The sequence below is a fragment of the Convolutriloba macropyga genome, chromosome 4 (genome assembly GCF_964194025.1).
Source record: "Convolutriloba macropyga chromosome 4, txConMacr16.3, whole genome shotgun sequence".
Classification (NCBI taxonomy): Eukaryota; Metazoa; Xenacoelomorpha; order Acoela; family Convolutidae; genus Convolutriloba; species Convolutriloba macropyga.
Window position 1 is genome coordinate 62213439 of NC_134471.1, and position 17797 is coordinate 62231235.

General features: G+C 35.3%; 1 protein-coding gene across 1 annotated transcript; it reads left to right on the plus strand.

Annotated features, from left to right (window-relative positions):
• Positions 1-2892: 2892 nt before the first annotated feature.
• LOC142338593 (COMM domain-containing protein 5-like) lies at positions 2893-15945 on the plus strand. Its single transcript, XM_075388415.1, has 4 exons — positions 2893-3043; positions 3122-3443; positions 14944-15019; positions 15556-15945. Exons 1-4 carry the CDS (start codon positions 2917-2919, stop codon positions 15652-15654), a joined length of 624 nt encoding a protein of 207 aa, XP_075244530.1. The 5' UTR covers positions 2893-2916; the 3' UTR covers positions 15655-15945.
• The last annotated feature ends 1852 nt before the right edge of the window (positions 15946-17797 follow it).

Here is a 17797-nt window from a genome sequence, read left to right on the forward strand (position 1 = left end):
AGCTCAAATAGAAATCGTGTTTTGGTAGCTTCCAATAACACATACATTTGTAGAAATGAGCTATGAGCGGCCAGTATTAGGCCTCCGTGTTTGCCTTCTTTGCTGTCGCACCTGATTATAACTGAATATGGCAAACCTAAGAAACTGATAGAGTCTGATGTTGAGTCATCCAGCCACTTTTCAACCAGCCAAACTGAAGCCAGAAATTTTTGTGAGAGGAGCTCGACTAAACTCAGGCGCCTTTGCAAGTTGACTGTGCGTTTTACATTGAGTAGCAGAATTTTTTGGCTACTTATGTGTTTATCACCCAATAAGCGGGGTAGTCATTTTTTTCTATCGTTTTTCTGTTTTTGATTACGAACACTTTCTCAGAATACTCTTCTTGTCAACTTTCAGCTAATATTGAGCTTCAGTTTCAGATTTAGTCAGATCATTTGTCAAACTGGATGGCGCAGTCGCCTTAATAACCAAATCAAGCTTTTTGCTTCCTTGTTCTTTTTCCTCTTGACGAATCTCCCTCACAACGCAAGACCGCGTTTTGTTCTCTTTCGTCAAGTTATTCAAAAGAAGATTCGAATATTTCTTTGGCTCTGTTTGCTTATGAATAGCGCAGAAACCGCAAATAAATGGTTTAGCGCAGTCAAAATTTTGGGGACAGAAACTTCTGTGAGAACAAAGCCGGCATTATTATTATTAATGTTATAATTTTTTTAGGTTTACGCACCATTTACAAACTCAAAAGTGCTATCAAAATCAAATATTAAATAGAAAAGTTTTCAGTTTTTTGCAATAATCAAATTCATGGGGTATTAGTTTCATCTCAAAAGGCACTCATTCCGTTCGAAAGGAACAGCAAAACAATGATCTTTGCCCAAATGCAGTTTTGACGTAAGGATTTTTGAAATTTTTTGCATATTGGCAAATTGTATGCATCTGGTCACCCTATCAATTCGGAAAATTAATGCGCCGAGATACATCGGAATTTTCCACGGATGGTGAACTAAACGCTGACCAAAAAGTAGAATTTTGTAGAGGATACGTTGTTTCATGGGTAGCCAATTAAGCTCTTTGATATAAATTGCTATTGGTGAACCAAGTAATAGCCTAAAAATGAGACGAGATGCTGAGTTGATTATACGCTGTAATTTCTGTATAAAATACACAGGTAGTCCATAGTACAGTGAGTTGCAGTAATGTAGTCGCGAGAGAATCATTACCCGAACTAACTCGATCAACGACTTTCTGTCGACTGCATCTATGATGGAATAAATTTTTCGCAGGAAAAAATAACATCTACGGCACAGGAAAAAATAACATCAACGCAGGAAATTTGTTCGATAAAATTGTTCTTGGATAATTGAGCTCTTGTAGGCATAATTAGAAACCCTAGTCCTCATGCACCGCTAACCACTGTTAGCGGAAACTCAAAAAATATATATAAATCTCGACTTGATGAAGCACTCTTAGCAGCAGCGACAGTCCAAGAGAATTTATATCGGGTGCCTCCAACACCTTATCGTTTGTAGTGGTTAAGGATACTGATTTCACGTTGAATAATTAAGTCTTCCTCCGGAAACTAAAATCCCCAGTAAGCAGGGCTAACCAATCAATGTCCGGCCTCTGATATCAAGTAATCACAGTACAGGAGCTGAAACAGAAATAAATAGCTTCCCGGGTGCACGTGGAGACTATTCAATAATTTTATCACAACAATTAGGCTATAGATCAAAATTTATATCAGAATTTATATGCATGTTAATACTCTGTGATTGTCATTCGTTTTACATATAGTAGCGTCAACCTATCTCAAATAATATTACCATTCATGCTGAAGTAGGTTTCTGTAAGCTTACTTTTGTCATTTTATATAATACCAGTTATTGATAGAGCCAATTAACGTGACTTGTGAACTATACATCTCTGGCTGTGATTATGTTTTAGCGTTGGCTCTACAGTAGGAGGCAGTATGTTTCTAGAGCACAACTAGAAACTGTTTCAGCTCCTGTACTGTGATTACTTGCTATCAGAGGCCGGACATTGATTTGTTAGCCCCGCTTACTGGGGATTTTAGTTTCCGGAGGAAGACTTAATTTTTCAACGTGAAATCAGTGCTTTCCTCTCCAATTATTATATATAGCACAGTATGTTTCTGTGCTATATATAATAATAGGTGCTTTCCTCTCCACTTGTTAGTTATTTTTGTGTCTGGGCCGTCTTTACACTGTCTGGAGGGGAACAGCTTGGAGTGCAGCATCCGGCTCTTAAGTGATACTCATCATACCCTATTTTTCGACCTACATCCATCGATGCCGGATGCTGTACACGGCCCTTTATTGTTGTTGTTGTTTTTTTTTAAAAAAAGTAGAAACAAAAAAAACTATTTTAAAGCAATTATATAGCTGCTGAAACGGGAAAATTAAATTAGTTTGAAACTTTTTAAAGCAATTCAGCCTTTTTGATCAGATCGATTTGAAGAACTTTAGACTGAAAATTAAATGTTTGCATCAAAAGTGAGGTCTAACAAACTTTTAGGTGGTGGTGCGGACTTTCTTTAGGTGGTTGCGGCAGTTTTTGCCCCAATTGAACTTTCGCGAAATCATAAAGTTGATAGATGTGCGCCAGTAGTATTCAACTGTTCTGGTTTCTCCGTTTTGAAAAACCAACTATCATGCCCTTTCACATTAGTCTGTTAGCAAGTGAGATTGAACTGCTTTTTCAAAACCAAATTCCAAAGGCACAGATTCCAAAGGCTGGAGGATTCTGTGCAGCTGTAGTAGCTGCAACCCTCATTCAAAACTTTGAAACTGTTATGTTTTTATTTCAAGGCAACGAACTGATGAACTGAAGGGTGAAAACCCTTGGCTGTGCCCTAAACTTGGGCATAATCCAGAAGTCTCAACTACTATTGTTTTAGATATGGTTACCAATGATGCAGAGTCTCAGTTTTCGCTTGTGTTCAGTGGAAATTTGCATAAACCGCTCACTAAACTATCCCATGCAGTAGAAAATTGGGAACAGAGTCAATGGAGGAAAATCTTGAAAGGTAAATCTCGAAATCTTTATTCTACATATTGAAGCAACAAATGCTCTTGTCAGTTGAAAACTTCATTTTTTGTTTTAGTTGTGACAGTAGCTTTGATGACAGATGACCTCAGTGATGACCAATTACTAGTTATAGAAAATGAGACTGAACAGACTGTGTTTCTTGCTCTTCTAGACATTTGCCAGCAAACACTTGCTTTTTCTCCCCAACTTTATCGACAAGACAATCTGATTAAAGATTTAACCACGTTAAATTTACCGAATGGCCTGATTGAAGATATCACGCAATTATTGTTTGTTGCAAGACGTGATGAGTTAACAAATGCTATTGTGGAAAATGGTCCAGCTGTCAAAAGACTAGAGGATGTCAAATTCAGAATCGATATTATCTTATCAAACAAGTAGGGTATTTTTTTGTTGCTCACAAAGATTAAACAGTGAAGTTATTCTATACGGAAAGTGTTGGCTGCTTTCCGCAATGATTGTTTGTAAGTGGATGGCTTCGGCAGTTCAAATCGCTAAAGCGTTCTGTTATAAATATATGGGCTTGAAAGCCGTCTGTCATAAGCACTAGAACCTGCACCACAGTTATAACCCCAAATTTTGCTCGGTTAACTGTTCTTTCTGCTTCCACAAAACAGATACAGATAATAGAAACCAATTACACCCATAAGAAAGAAGACTGCGGTAAAACAAATCGTGAGATAATAAGAGTACTATTCCACCACGAGAAAACTTTCACCATAAATTCATGTATTGTTCAACAAAGCAACAAAAGAATAAAGTAATTCCGTATTAGATGGCCAATGAAACCTTAATGAGTCATTAATGAGAATACGATACAAACTTAAATGTCAAATAAGAACAAACATTAATTGCACCCAAAAGGGGACGTCTATATTTAAAAGAAAACACAATAACAAAATGAAAATGGCTTCAGATAAAACCTAAACAAAACAAATTACTCTGCGCTGCATTAAAAGGACCTACCATAAATAATACTTCGCAACAATTCGACAAAAATCAGCAGAAAAGGCGAACTTCAAAAAGTTTCCCTTTTTTAAGACCAAAATTTTGGTTAAAACCATTAGGTATCAACTGGTCATTGAAAAAGTTTGTTTATTCCTGTTGAGGTATAATAGTTTGAGCAATTGAGACCTGTTTTTTTTATGCCACTTGAGGAAGCAATTGAGATCTGTCATTGTCCACAATTTTTTATATGGCTACAAAAAGTGCGGAAAAAAAGCAATGTTTTTTTTTAAAAAACCCTATTTAATTTTAAGAACATTTAATAAGTTCAATTGCGCATTTTTTCAACGCCAAAGAGACCTCTACATTAATGTGGTGTGGTGACAATAGAACAAAATAAAACCTCAAAAATGGGGAAATATCCTGAAATAGCATTTTTAAGGTTAAAAATGCGTAGTCAAATTAAAAAAAAAATGACAATATTTTTCGACAAAAAAGCTTATAAATATGGGGTTTCAGCTCGCTATCTGTGTTTAAAGATGCACACAAGTAATAAGAAAAATAATGAAGATCAAAAGTTCGTCAATTTTTGAAATCAAATTTTTTCCAAAAATTGTGAAAACCATAAAACATTATTGAACAGTTATTATTAATTGTTCATAATAAAAGTTCAACATTATTAAACCATAATTCTTGAAATTCGATTAAATTTTGTGATAACGGTGTCGCAGCCGTCAAAACGAGAAACTCAAAAACTATGTTCTGTGCATTTTCTAAATGGCAATTGAATCTGTCATCAGTATGATAATTTTTCAAGTAAGAAAAAGAACATCAAAAAGGGACAAACGTGTCAAAATCACAAAGTTTTCCAAAACTGGTAGTACCAAAGCCAGTAAACTATTAGTTATTAAAACCAAAAGAAAATTAAATTTTATTTCACGTTAAAACGTGGATTGAGCTGTTTATTGAGACTGCAAAAAGAACGAATGCGGACAAAACACAAGAATTCATGTTTACAAAAACACTTTGCAACGCACGAGAAACAATGATCTCATCCTGTAAACCTAATATATATCATTCCCTCACACTGTCACAATAAAATTTAATCGAAATGAAATTGTGCTAAATCAAACATGTGTGGCGTGACGAGTGATATACCACAAGGATCAGTCTTTGGTCCTGTACGTTTTGTTTGTCAATTATCTTGACGCAATCACCGATTATTGAGTATAAGGTGGTAACCCTATATTTTAATTAAAGGAATTGGCGTTTCTAGTTAAGTAAAGGAATTATTTTCACGAAAATCAGATTAAGTTAAAAACTAGAAAATGCAAAATTCTAAACATCAAAGGGCAATGCTATTTAACCAGGAATTAGAAACAAGAGAAATCGCCATGCGCTCGGGCTCTTTGCATCAAATATATTTTTTGGAACAAAAAGTGAACGGGTATCAAAGGCCAGTAAATCTTTTTCCTATTGAAACGCAGTTTAATCACAAAGACCTTCAGTATAACTATTTAAATCCCTATGTTGGTAGTGTATAATTGATCATCACACACTGGTCGCAAATGGTGTTTCTAAACGAAAATTAACAAATTTGATCAATTTCAACTAGTGAGAATTTCTTCACACAGATTACCCTGAGGCCTCGACTACAGCTTTTTCAAATAATTTTAAGACTTTGTACAAAAGATTATGTATTTGTTCCGACCCCTCTTGAGGGGGGAACCATATACTCAAATGGTTTTTTTTCAGTCAGTTTTGACCGATCGATATATTCATCGTTAAGAGGTGTGAGTGGTATCATTAAAAAGCCCGTCCAGCGTAGAATATGGAATTAATTTTTTTTGATTAACTTTTTTAGAGCGAGTTATCGTGGTTTAAATTTTGAATGTCAGACCGATTTGCTTTATTTTTTTTCACATTTTCCGGAATTTTTACCTAAAATTTTGTCAATTTTGCTAAATTTTGTAAAAAAAAATTATAAAAATTACTTAATATATAGTTAAAGATCAATAGTGTGCATCTAAGTAGTGCCAAACTTATATGCCCTAATTCTTGACTATTAGTCTTGAGTTTTTGATTTTGAATATCAATTTTGAAAAAGCTCTCTGAGCCTTTTTTTCCTTATAGACCGTATGTGCCATAAAATTGACAGTCCGAATCTGTCCCTAGTGGTCTATTAAAGGACTGGTGGTTGATCTATCTCTTATTTCTTTGGTTGTTTCAGTTCATGGAAGGCCACAATCGTCTATCGCGGCTATTTTCCGGCAATCTGCCGGCTATGTTTTTCTTATTTTCTCATGTGTAAAATATTGTTTTTGTTCAACCGATATTGTTTAGGAATTTGCTGATAAACTATGAGAGAAAAGGTGATAGTAATTCGCAATTTTGTGGCAATAATTTTTTCACTGCAAAATTGAATGGAGCTCACCAAATTGTCATTGTTTTTACCGGTAAATTGCGGTTGCGGAAGTTGTGTAAATACTAGTACTCGAGAAGCAAGAAAGAAAGCAATAAATTTTGTTCAAAAAGCAAGAAATTGAAGCACGTGCCTGGCTAGCTACTAAAGAAAAATCTAAAACTCAAGAACCAAAGATTAAGTACTGGGTTTTTGCGCCCTGTTTGTTACTTTAACTGGCTGGAAGTGTTTTTGGGCTATTGGGGGAAGGGACAAGATGAAGAATGGCAGTCCCCCGGTGAGATTGTTCCTATTTTGATAGTAATTGGTTGCTCGTGCGGTTGTTTTTTTTTCAAGTAAAGTCCCCCACCAAGCTTTTGTTATTCATTACAAAGACTTTTATAGTTAGTTCAGTTTCTGATATTTAAATTTACTCAGCAGTCGGCAGCCCAAAGATAATGCAAGGTTTGAAAGAAGCTTTTCCTCTTATCAGCAGCGAAATTAAAGATCTTTGAATTGATAAGAAGCTATACTTTTTATCTGGAAAATGAGACCGAGAAAAGGGGAAGACAAAAAGAAATATGAAAGCTTCCTCAGTTCAAAATAATGATTGCAGAACAGTAAATAGTTCTAGCTTTGTTGAAAACAGTGCGCTATCAGACACTTTAAGTGAAGGAAACCAATCCTCTGGATTAACACAGTCTATGAGCAACTTGACAGTTGATGACTCTGACCCCCCGTTTTCAAGTTCCTGTTGATACAGTGCTGTTTTATTCTGATAGAAGACAGTCTGTTTAAAATAACTGTAAAAAGTCACAAAAACAAAACTAAAATCAATTATTCAAGTTGGGGAGCTCAATTTGACGAATGGGTGTGCTCACGATCCCTTTGGGCATACGCTCAATTTACCTCCGTACTGTCAAACACAAGAAAGATTCCACGTGATATAGCAGCATGCATTAACGAGATAGTTTTGACTGGTGAAACGGAAACAAGTTTAAATAGCACATAGGTGAGTCACGGTGCATGAAACATGCATGAATCCTATTGGACTTCCAGACTTGGAAACAATTTGCAAGAAACAGAGTCCAACACTACGGTACATACCGTTCAAATTTTAGCTCAGTTGGTCTGACTTTCTCACGAAAACTATCGAGGGATGTATTTCACAGCCAAACTGCAAAGAAAATTGGAAGAGGCTATTTGCCATTAGTAAATGCATATTGCGAGCATCTAATAGGGGTGGAAAGAAACAAACAAAATCAGGAGAACTTATTTTCAAAACGGTTTGAGCGTTGGAAAGCGGGGGACTGCTCCGGACTTTGGTATGAAGCTGCATCGATGAAGCAATCAAGAAAAAGCGTTACTGAAAGCATAGCATTTGCAGCCCGTGCTAAGGCGCTGTGCCTCCAAGGCCAATTCAGGAGAGCAGCAAAAATTCTGTCATCTGATGGAGTAGCGCCAGATACTATCCAATCACTCAGAGAGCTTAAAACTGTACACCCTCAGGAAGAACCTCGGTTGCTGTTTCAAGATTAGAGCTCCCAAGCTCATCAGTTTGATGAGCCAACTGTATTTGGCCAAATAGAAGCTTTCACCAATTTTTCAGCTGCTGGTCCATCAATTGTACCCTGAACACCTTTTGCACGCAGTTAATTGTGCTGCTTCTGATCAATATAAACAAGCTATTACAAGCATAACAAAGCTAGTGAATTTGGCCAGCAGAGGTCAGCTCCCTGTTTCAGTGGCACAAGTTTTCTGCAGCGCTTCTTTAACTGATTTAAAGAAACGAAAAGGTGGTGTACGTCCGATAGCTGTGGGCGAGGTCTTGCGACGTTTGGTTGCAAAATGCATAGCCGAACAAACAAAGAGTCGGCCGAACTGTTCTCATCCAAATAACTTGGTGTAGGAGTCAAGGGTGGATCTAAATGTGTCATACACGCGACCAAAATTACATTTGAGAAATTGCAGCTTTCACAGTATGCAGGAGTATTACAGATCGATTTTAGGAACGCCTTTATTTCCATTCAACAAAGGCAGATCCTAAATGGAGCTGTTACATTAATGCCGAGTCTGGCATCATTTGCCATATATTGCTATTCACAGCACAGTCATCTTTATTATAGTGACAAATCAATCTGGAGTGCAACAAGGAGATCCTTTGGGTCCTCTGTTGTTCTCTCTAACCTTGTGGCCTATAATCGAAGAGATTGAATCAAAAATACCTATTCTTACCCAGCACTGTTGCTACCTTGACGATGGTATTATTACTGGAACAGAACAACCCAAACTGAACGAGGCTCTATATATATATATATATATATATATATACATATATTGACTGTCTCGGGCAGAACTTGTGGCCTAGAACTCAGAACAGACAAATATGAGGTCTGGTCGAAAGAAGCTCTAAACACAATCGAGAGCAGAATTAAAAGAAACAGTAAAGAGGGACTTGAAATATTGGGTGCTACTGTTGGAACCCCCCGATTTGTTTTTTCCTCAATACAGAAACGTGTTCAAAAGATCGGAAAATTACTGGAGAACCTCAAGTACATAAACGACCCACAGTGTGCTCTTGGCATTCTATGTAGTTGCCTTGGTGCACCAAAAATGGTATATTAACTGCGCTGCAATTTATCAGAGGAAGCTTTAAATATTTTTGAGGACTTTGACTCGCTTCAAAGGACAACTTTCGAGAATATACTGGGAACAGTCTTGTCCACGAGGAAATTGCTTTCAATAAATTAATTGAAAATTAAACATCCGAAAGAGAAAAGGCTCGTTTATTGTCTCTCTCTGCCTCAATCAGGAGCATGGTTATCGGCAGCTCCCATACCGGCTCTCGGCCTACATCTCCTGCCGACCGAGTTTTGTGCAGCTGTGAAGTACAGACTGGGCGCTCCCATATATGAAAAAGAAAGGAAGTGTCCCTATTGTAAAACAGAATCTTTGGATATACTCGGTGATCATGCTGTTGTATGTCATGGGCGGAGCGATATGATTTCGCGACATGACCGCCTAAGGGGCCATTTTTTCCGCTTGCAGCGTTGCCAATTTTTTCACTGGTTTGCGAGCAGAAAAACCTGATACCAGAAACAAATTCTCGACCTGGAGATGTGTATTTACGTTGTTGGTCTGCTGGGCAACCGGCAGCTCTGGATATAACCATTACCTCATCACTGCAACCCAGTGTTATTTCAAATGCGGCGAGGAAGTCTGGTTTTGCCCTGAAAGCTGCGGAAGACAGGAAGTTGGAGCAATATTCCCAACAATGTGTCAACATAGGTGTTCAGTTTATTCCCATGGCCTTTGAGTCATTTGGTGGACACTCTGAATTGGTCAAAGACATTGAAGTGAATAGCTCTGCTCACTGACAATAGAGGTTTTTACTCAGCTGGTTTCTCAGTTGCTTTCAGCAGACTTGCGAAATCGGTTTTAATCACACTATTGCGAGGAAACGCTATAATGTTGATAGCAAGAAGCGCAAATTTGTGAGCCAGCTGCAAGCAAAAAAAGCCTCCTTAATGTCTCATGACCTTCGATTGAGTGCGTTTCAGTATCCCAATTGCAAACCAAATAGTGTGGGTTCCACTATCGTAGTTGAAAAACCGATTATGTGGGTTTTACTCTCCCAAATGAAAACACGATCAATATATTAATTTTAATTTATTAATGGGTTTTTATTCTTACCTGATCAAAGTGGGGAGAATAGAAACATATTTTTCGTATCTGGAAAACTGAAATGAACTGTTGATATTTGATTTATTAAGGTGATTGCTGTTTTATAAACCCAGTCATAGTAACCAAGCTAATTGTTAATTCAATTATTTTTTTGAAAAAACTACAAGGGCAAAACTGGTGCAAAATTTGTGGAAAACTTATCAGTTAGTTAAAGGCGAGCAGTTACGTATTTGTTTCTTTGGGCAGAGCAACTTTAGTTGTTCGATTTTGTGTACATTCCTTAGCTAATTGTAAAACGCTCAAATTCTTGGGGTTACATTTTTAAATATACTTGTGTTACTTCTGAGGGTATTAAGAGGAAAGCAGAGACGTGCGAGCAGAGACGTGTTGTTGTCAGAAATTTAATGTACAGGTTGAAGTCTCACACAATGCCTAATTGATCTTTAACCGTTTCCCGTTTTTCAGAGTATTTGTTTTCAAGCTAGTTGAACTGGGAAAGTGTTTTGATTTTTAAAATTTGGAATATTTTTTTGTTAAAATGAATGTCAATAGTGTTCAATTTCCCTACGAAAATTTGACTTGATAACTCTGACTGTTGACTGGGTTCTATCACGCCTGATTTTTCAGTTAATATTTGCCGCTGCCAGCCTCTCAGCGGCTATTAATTGTGAAGAATTTGAATTGTATTGGGGCGCTGTCTTTTTTTACGACTCGAAGAGGAGTATTGGTTTTCTCTCGGTCTTTTTTTTACAGGAAGTACTATTTGTTCAGGTGGTGTTTTGACCTAAAAGCGAAAGCAAGTAAAATTGCCGTGTGAAATAATTTTTTCTGAGCGAAAGAAGTTTTTTGTTCATGCGCTACGTTCAGTGAATGACTTTTTGACTTTGAAAAGAGTTTTTGAGAGATTGGTGCATATAGATGACAGTTTTTAGCCGTTTTTTCGTCCATTTGGTCCAATTTTTTTAAATTGTAACTTGGTTTCTTGTAGAAGTAAATTTTGATCGATACCGCATAAAAATGCAACCATCTGAAATCGATGCCACAATGTTTTGTGATCTTCATAATGCGTTTAAAGTGCAAATTTGACCCATTTTTCTCAATTTTTTGTCAATTTTTGGTTTTTTTTCATTAATTGCTTCATTTTTGGCTTTTTAAGCGGACTTTATTTTACCAAAGTAGTAAATATGTCAACGTCTGTTTGATAATTCCTGAATTTTATGCCTCTTTTGGACGTTAGGTGTTTTTGTTTTATAAAATTGTACACATACTAATCCAATTTTTGCTGTTTTTGTCAAATTTTTCAAGTTTTTTGAGTTTTTTAACCATTAAAAGCCTTTTGGTGCTCCAGCGTTAGTTTTGGCTTCGTTTTGTTGCTAATTGAGTTGTTTTTGGCCACAACTCTTTACAAATCAGTGAAAATTTTTACCATATTTTGAACAATTTTTTTGCAAATTGTTCTACTGTTTTGCAATTGCGCTCTTTTCACTTCTTACTGAGACAGGAGGATGGCTATGTACTGTTCTTAAACCTCGATTGCTTTTTAACAAACAAAATTATATTTACAATATTTTTGATTTTGAATTTCAATTAGGTTTTCCAGTTTAGTTTTCATTTTTGAGAAATTGCGAATTATTTTTTTCAAATGCACGAGGAATATAATCTTTATCAAAATGCATGTGTTCTCCCTATTCTAGCATGTTACCTTCTACCATTTTCCTATGACTTATAGTTTATGTGTTATACAAACTGAAAATAATTGATTTGAACTAATTTGACGTTTTCTTTGAATTTTTTTGTTTTATTTGAACTAATATTTTTGTCATTTTCGTTTAAGTTTATTTGCAGTTGATTTTATTCATTGTAATATAGTACTGAGGTTTTGCTACCATCACTTTTAAAAATTATGAACTCTTTTTTGCGAATATTCCTAGGGCTTGGTTTTGGTAAAATACAAATTTTTTGCGTCTGAGTATTGTTCTCTCTAGTTTTTTTTCATGATTAATTTCGATTTGTTTAATTTTTTGGTCATTGTTTAGTTTTACTGCGTTCCTTCTGATATAAAGCGAGACAACTATTGTTTACAGTTAAAGCGACAAAGTTTATTTTGTTACGAATTGGTTTCTGTTTTATATTGTAAAATAGTGTTTCGATTGAGTTTACGAAAATTGAAAAATTTTGTAACAACGTTCGGCATTTTCTTGCAGTATTCAACTTTTTCTTATGATTTAAAATTATGGGAGCCTAATATGGCTTGATTTTTGATGCTCGCGTACTTTGATGTTTTCAATTGCGTAAAAAGAATTGGATTGTTTTGTATGCAGGAGGAATGTAATTTTTAGTTTAGTTGGTTTTGTCTTGATTTTTTGACAGAATTTTTGTTGTTTGTAGTCATTTTATTATAACAATTTATTTGAAAGGTAATTCTTTCATGAAGACGACTCTTCGGGTCGTTTCCGGAATTCTTCCGGCTATGTTTTTTTTTTACAGGAAGTAGATTTGTTCACGCGGCTTTTTGACCTAATAGCGGAAGTGAGAAAAGCTCTCTTGGTGAACAGATTTTCGCTAACCGAGAGAAGTTTTTTGATCATGCGCTGCGTGTTGAAAAATAGTTTTTGACTGAATGGAACATATAGATAACCGTTTTTAGCCGTTTTTTGTCTAAGTGGCCCAATTTTTTTGCTTTTAATTTGGTTTCTTGTAGAAATGAAGTTTATTCGATACTATATTGAAATATCAACCTCGGAAACTGATGCCACAGTGTTTTGCTGAGCCTGAAAATGCGTTTCAAGTTGAAAATCGGCCCATATTTTTTGATTTTTTAGTTATTTTTTGGTTTTTTCTACTAATTTCTTCATTTTTGGATTTTTTAACCGTCTTTTTGTCAAAATTCAGTTAATATGGCAACTTTTTTTGATAATTCATATACTCAACGCCTCTTTTTACCTCGATGTAATTTTGTTTTATAAAATTGTACATATGGTAATCCGATTTTGGTAGTTTTTTTCCGATTTTCGTCAGTTTTTTTTCTTCGTATATTGGTTGTAATTGCTAGAAATAGTTTTTTTTGTGCAATATGAGGGACTTTAATTTCGTTTCAATAAAAATTCGATCATTTTTTGGCGTTAAGTTAAAAAACAGTTACAACTTTTTCATAAATGCAATCTTGAAAGTTTTTTCACCATTTTATTGCAGAATGTTTCAATGTTTCGTATTTATGAATTCTGCTTTTTCCTATTTTTTGTTCTCTTCAGGAAGATAGATCTCTGTATCGGATGACTAGTTATCTTTTCGATGTCTTGAATGCTGAACAATGAAATGTATTCGTTTTTCTTGAATTTTTTAAATTGATTAATAACGTTCAAAAATCAAGAATGTCTTTGCTACAGTTTTCTTTACATTTTGCCCATATTCTTCACATTGTAGTTAGTATCATTCTATCTTTGTCCTGGCTCCTACATTTTTTGGTATATTGATTTTTTCAGTTGTTAAAAATGAATGATTTCAGCTTTTTCTCAGATTTTCGTCATTTTTTTGGTTTGCAATTGATTTCGTTCAACATAAGGCAGTACTGAGAGTTTGATAGCAAGCCTTTTTCAAAAATTTCCACTTATGACTATTTACTGCAACTGTCATCCGGCCTTGGTAATAATTGAAACGATTTTTTGCATTTGAATATTCTTCTGCTGCTTATGTAGTTTCTATGATCAATTTAATTTTTGAATTAGTATGAAATCATGTTGTCTAGCATATGAAATCATGTTGTCTAACAAGGAACAAGTGTGTGCTGTTTGTTGTCTTTTTTGCAGTGAATAGAAGTGTAATTATAGGTGTTTTCTGATTCGGAACACACTTCCAATTACAATTAGAAAAGAAACGTCGAAGACAAAATTTAAACAAAAAGTTACAGTGGAAATGCTTATACGACACGAAAGAGTTCCAATAGACAGAAGGGTTGCAGGATTCAAACATATTTTTATTAAACTATTTTACGAAAACCGAACCTTAGTTTGTTATGAATTAGAAAATAATAATGTTTTATTAGTAAATTTCTTAACATGTAACATTAACCAAGTGGTTAGTTTAATTTACATATTAAAAAAATAAATATAAAAAAACTTTTAGCAGTACTAATTGAGAAGTTTGTAGTTTTGACCACAAATAGTGAAATAGTAAAATTTGACCATTCTATATGCCAACAATCTTGAGTGCGTTATGTTTATCTATGATGTTTTACTGTTAGATTCCATAAGAATCACCAAAACCTATGTTTTGTAGTTTTCCACCAAAGTCGATCGTGAATTTCCGCATGTGCTAAGTTGGTTCGTTGAACTGTTGCTTTGCCCAGTACTTTACTGGCTTAGCAGGATGAAAGGCGCATACCACATTTATTAGAGGCAATTGAATACGTCAATGGGCCTGGGCAACCTTAGGAGGTGACCTAACGCGAGTTTTCAATTTTTTTCTTTACATAAAACTTAGAAAATTTTCTACACTTGAAGTTGAATCCGTAATGTTCAACATGTTTCATGTGACATAGATCTTAAAATTGTACCGGGGATTCTTTGCACAAATTCCTATTTTTTAATATATTCAAACTTAAATATACTTATTCCCGAAATTATTCATCTGTTTTTCGTATTACTCGAATTTGCTTATTTATCAATTTATTTTCAAAAACCTATTCGTCGTTGAGCCAGGGCAGTGTTAATTACGTCTTAGGACCTTGTTTACTGTCCTCTTTGATGATCATTCATGTAACGATTGTGTGCTTTGCATAACAATTACACTTAAAGAAATAATTTTGCAAAATCTTTCTTTTAATTAATCACTTCATAAAACTGTTTCAGCCGGGTCAAAAAAGTGCTGCAGCCTCGCGTGACAATCGCGCTTACTCTCTCAGATGGATCTGTGAAACATATCGAAGTTAGTTGTTCTTCGTTGTTGAAATCTTTCAAAATCTTCCTAAAAACTGACTTTGTGCAGGAGAATTATGTCTGATATGATTATCATTCGGTCATGCTGATGCTCTTTGAGTACAGGCGATTGCGTGCCAATCATAATGGCGGCTGTCACAGGCCCAAAAATATAAGTAGTTGAGAAAATGTGGATATTCACGGAAAACGAGAGGCTCAAATAGCCATCTTTTGGACTGCTTTTCAGTGACCATTACGCTAATGGAATGTGATTAGTAGATTGTTGCTTCTCAACGTATCCAGTTTCCAGTGGTTCACAACGAGGTCTGTAGACCAAAGTTTAATCATACTGATATCGAAAATCTATCGTCTAATGTGTTTAATTTACAAGCGTACGTTATTTCATGAGCATCCAACTCCAATTTGATTTTAAATCCTTAAACGGCAGTTTTAATACTGTTATATATGAACGTACTATTATATTAACAGATTCAAATCACGCAAGTTTAAAATAATATTAAAGTTATGTAGTTTTCCTCTTTTTAGTTGGACAACGAGTCTCTTCAGATGTTGCGATACAAAACAGCCATGTGCCTCAAAGAACTGCAGTTGGTCAAATCAGCTCCAGTTATGGCAAACCCGTGACAACATAAAACTCTTCTATATCCTGTAGCTCTTTAGAACAATTGGCGATGAACAGATGGTTTAAAACTCATTTTATACCCCATAAGCTATTGTAGTTTACGTATTTATCAGATACAAAAATAAGCAAATTAAAGTCAATTAAGCCATTTATCAGATCCAAAAAAACTGCGTGCAAAGTAAAGTCGAGGAAGTTAGTTGCCAATTTAATTTAATTTTCTCTCGGTGCTAGAAGCTTTTTTGTTCTGATTTTCAATGCCAATTCAATGAACAATAGACAAACGTTCTAATTGACGTTCTTTTTTATAGCTGCGAAGCTGTAAGCTGAGCGAAGCTATATTGCGGTGCTCTTGGTTTTTTACAATTCAAAGAATTTGAATTGTATTGGGGCGCTGTCTTTTTTTAATAGCCGCACAGCGATAGCTGGGGCTATTATTGGCCTTCTCTTGGTTTTTTTTTATTTCGTCGTCATGATTTTTGTTACAACCATATGACGTCACAGCCACTTTTTGTTCATTCGTTCATGCAATTTCAACTGAATTGCATGCGTGACGTCATTTTTCGCTCTTAGTGGAGCAAGTTTTCTTTGTTCATTCGCGTGATTAAATTTTTGGTCACACTTGACTTACCTCACTCTCAAAATTGACTTCCTCACTTTGAAATTGACTTTTATTTACTTTAATTCAAAGAGATAAGGTCAAATCGGTATGTTTCACTCTAAATGAAGGTTATTTGAGAGCAGCTAATAGAGGCAGCAAAAACTTATACAGATTTTTAATCAAAATATACATATCAGCCTTCAATGAAAAGACAAATTTTTTTGGTCTCTCTTTTTTACTGTTTTTCTTGAGACTGCCGATCTACGAATCTATTGCGGCTATTTTCTGGCAATCTGCCAGCTATGTTTTTTTTAAGATCTGTTCACACATTTTCATGATTTTTGAAGTCAAATTGGAGTAGTGAGTTTGGTCACGCCGAAACAGGAAATGGAGCGCAAAAAGCGAGTGGTTTTGCGGCGTGATTTTTTTTCGCTCTAATTTTAAAGTTGAGTGAGAAAACGGTGTTTGAACAAAATTGGATTTCTCGCTAGTGGTTTTTTTGTTCACATGCGGCAATTTCACTCTAATTTTTACTGTTTTTTCGATTTTTTGGATCGGATTTTTTCCTAAATGATTTTCCCAATCCATTCACAGCTCATTCTAGGCCTAGTTTTTTGTTTGAATTAAATTTTCATTTCTCACTGGTGGTTTTGTTCACATGCGGCACTTTGACATTGATTTTCTGTTTTTTTTCTTATTTTTTTAATCTCATTTTTTTAAAAATGGTTTTCTCAATTCACTCATAGTCCATTCTAGGTCTAGTTGTTCTGTTTAGTCAATGAAAATTCTTTGAATTGTACGTCAGGACTTGTCCTGCTATGTTTTTTTGTTTCGTCGTCTGACGCTCTTTTTTCGTTTTGCATTTGTTCACACAGCAAAGCTGAAAAGTCAAATTTTCTGAATGACTTCTTCCTCTCACTAACGGCATTTGCGCGCGTGACGTCATTTCTCACTCGCTTTGGCAAACGTTTTTAGGTTATTTGCGTGATTAGATTTTGATCATACGTGACTTACCTCACTCAATAAAATGACTTTTGCACTTTAAAACTTAAGTTTAATTTGAATTTGTTTAAGGTCAAAGGAACTCATATGACCAGTAAAGGTCCCTAAAAAGAGGATTCTTCGGAATGAATTTTAACAAGCTTTATTAATTTATCGCTGAATGTTTTTCACCTAGTTTCTTGAGCGGCCTCGATTTTTTTCAATTTAGATCTGTATCTGTTTCTATCTCTATTATATGGCACGCAGTTCTATTCTTTCGCAGCTATTCCGGCAATCTGCCGGTTATAGCTGCGAAGCTGTAAGCTGAGCGAAGCTATATTGCGGTGCTCTTTTTTTTTGTTTCGTCGTCTGACGCTCTTTTTTCGTTTTACATTTGTTCACACAGCAAAGCTGAAAAGTCAATTTTTCCGAATGACTTCTTCCTCTCACTAACGGCATTTGTGCGCGTGGCGTCATTTCTCACTCGCTTTGGCAAAAGTTTTAGGTTATTTGCGTGATTAGATTTTGATCATACGTGACTTACCTCACTCAATAAAATGACTTTT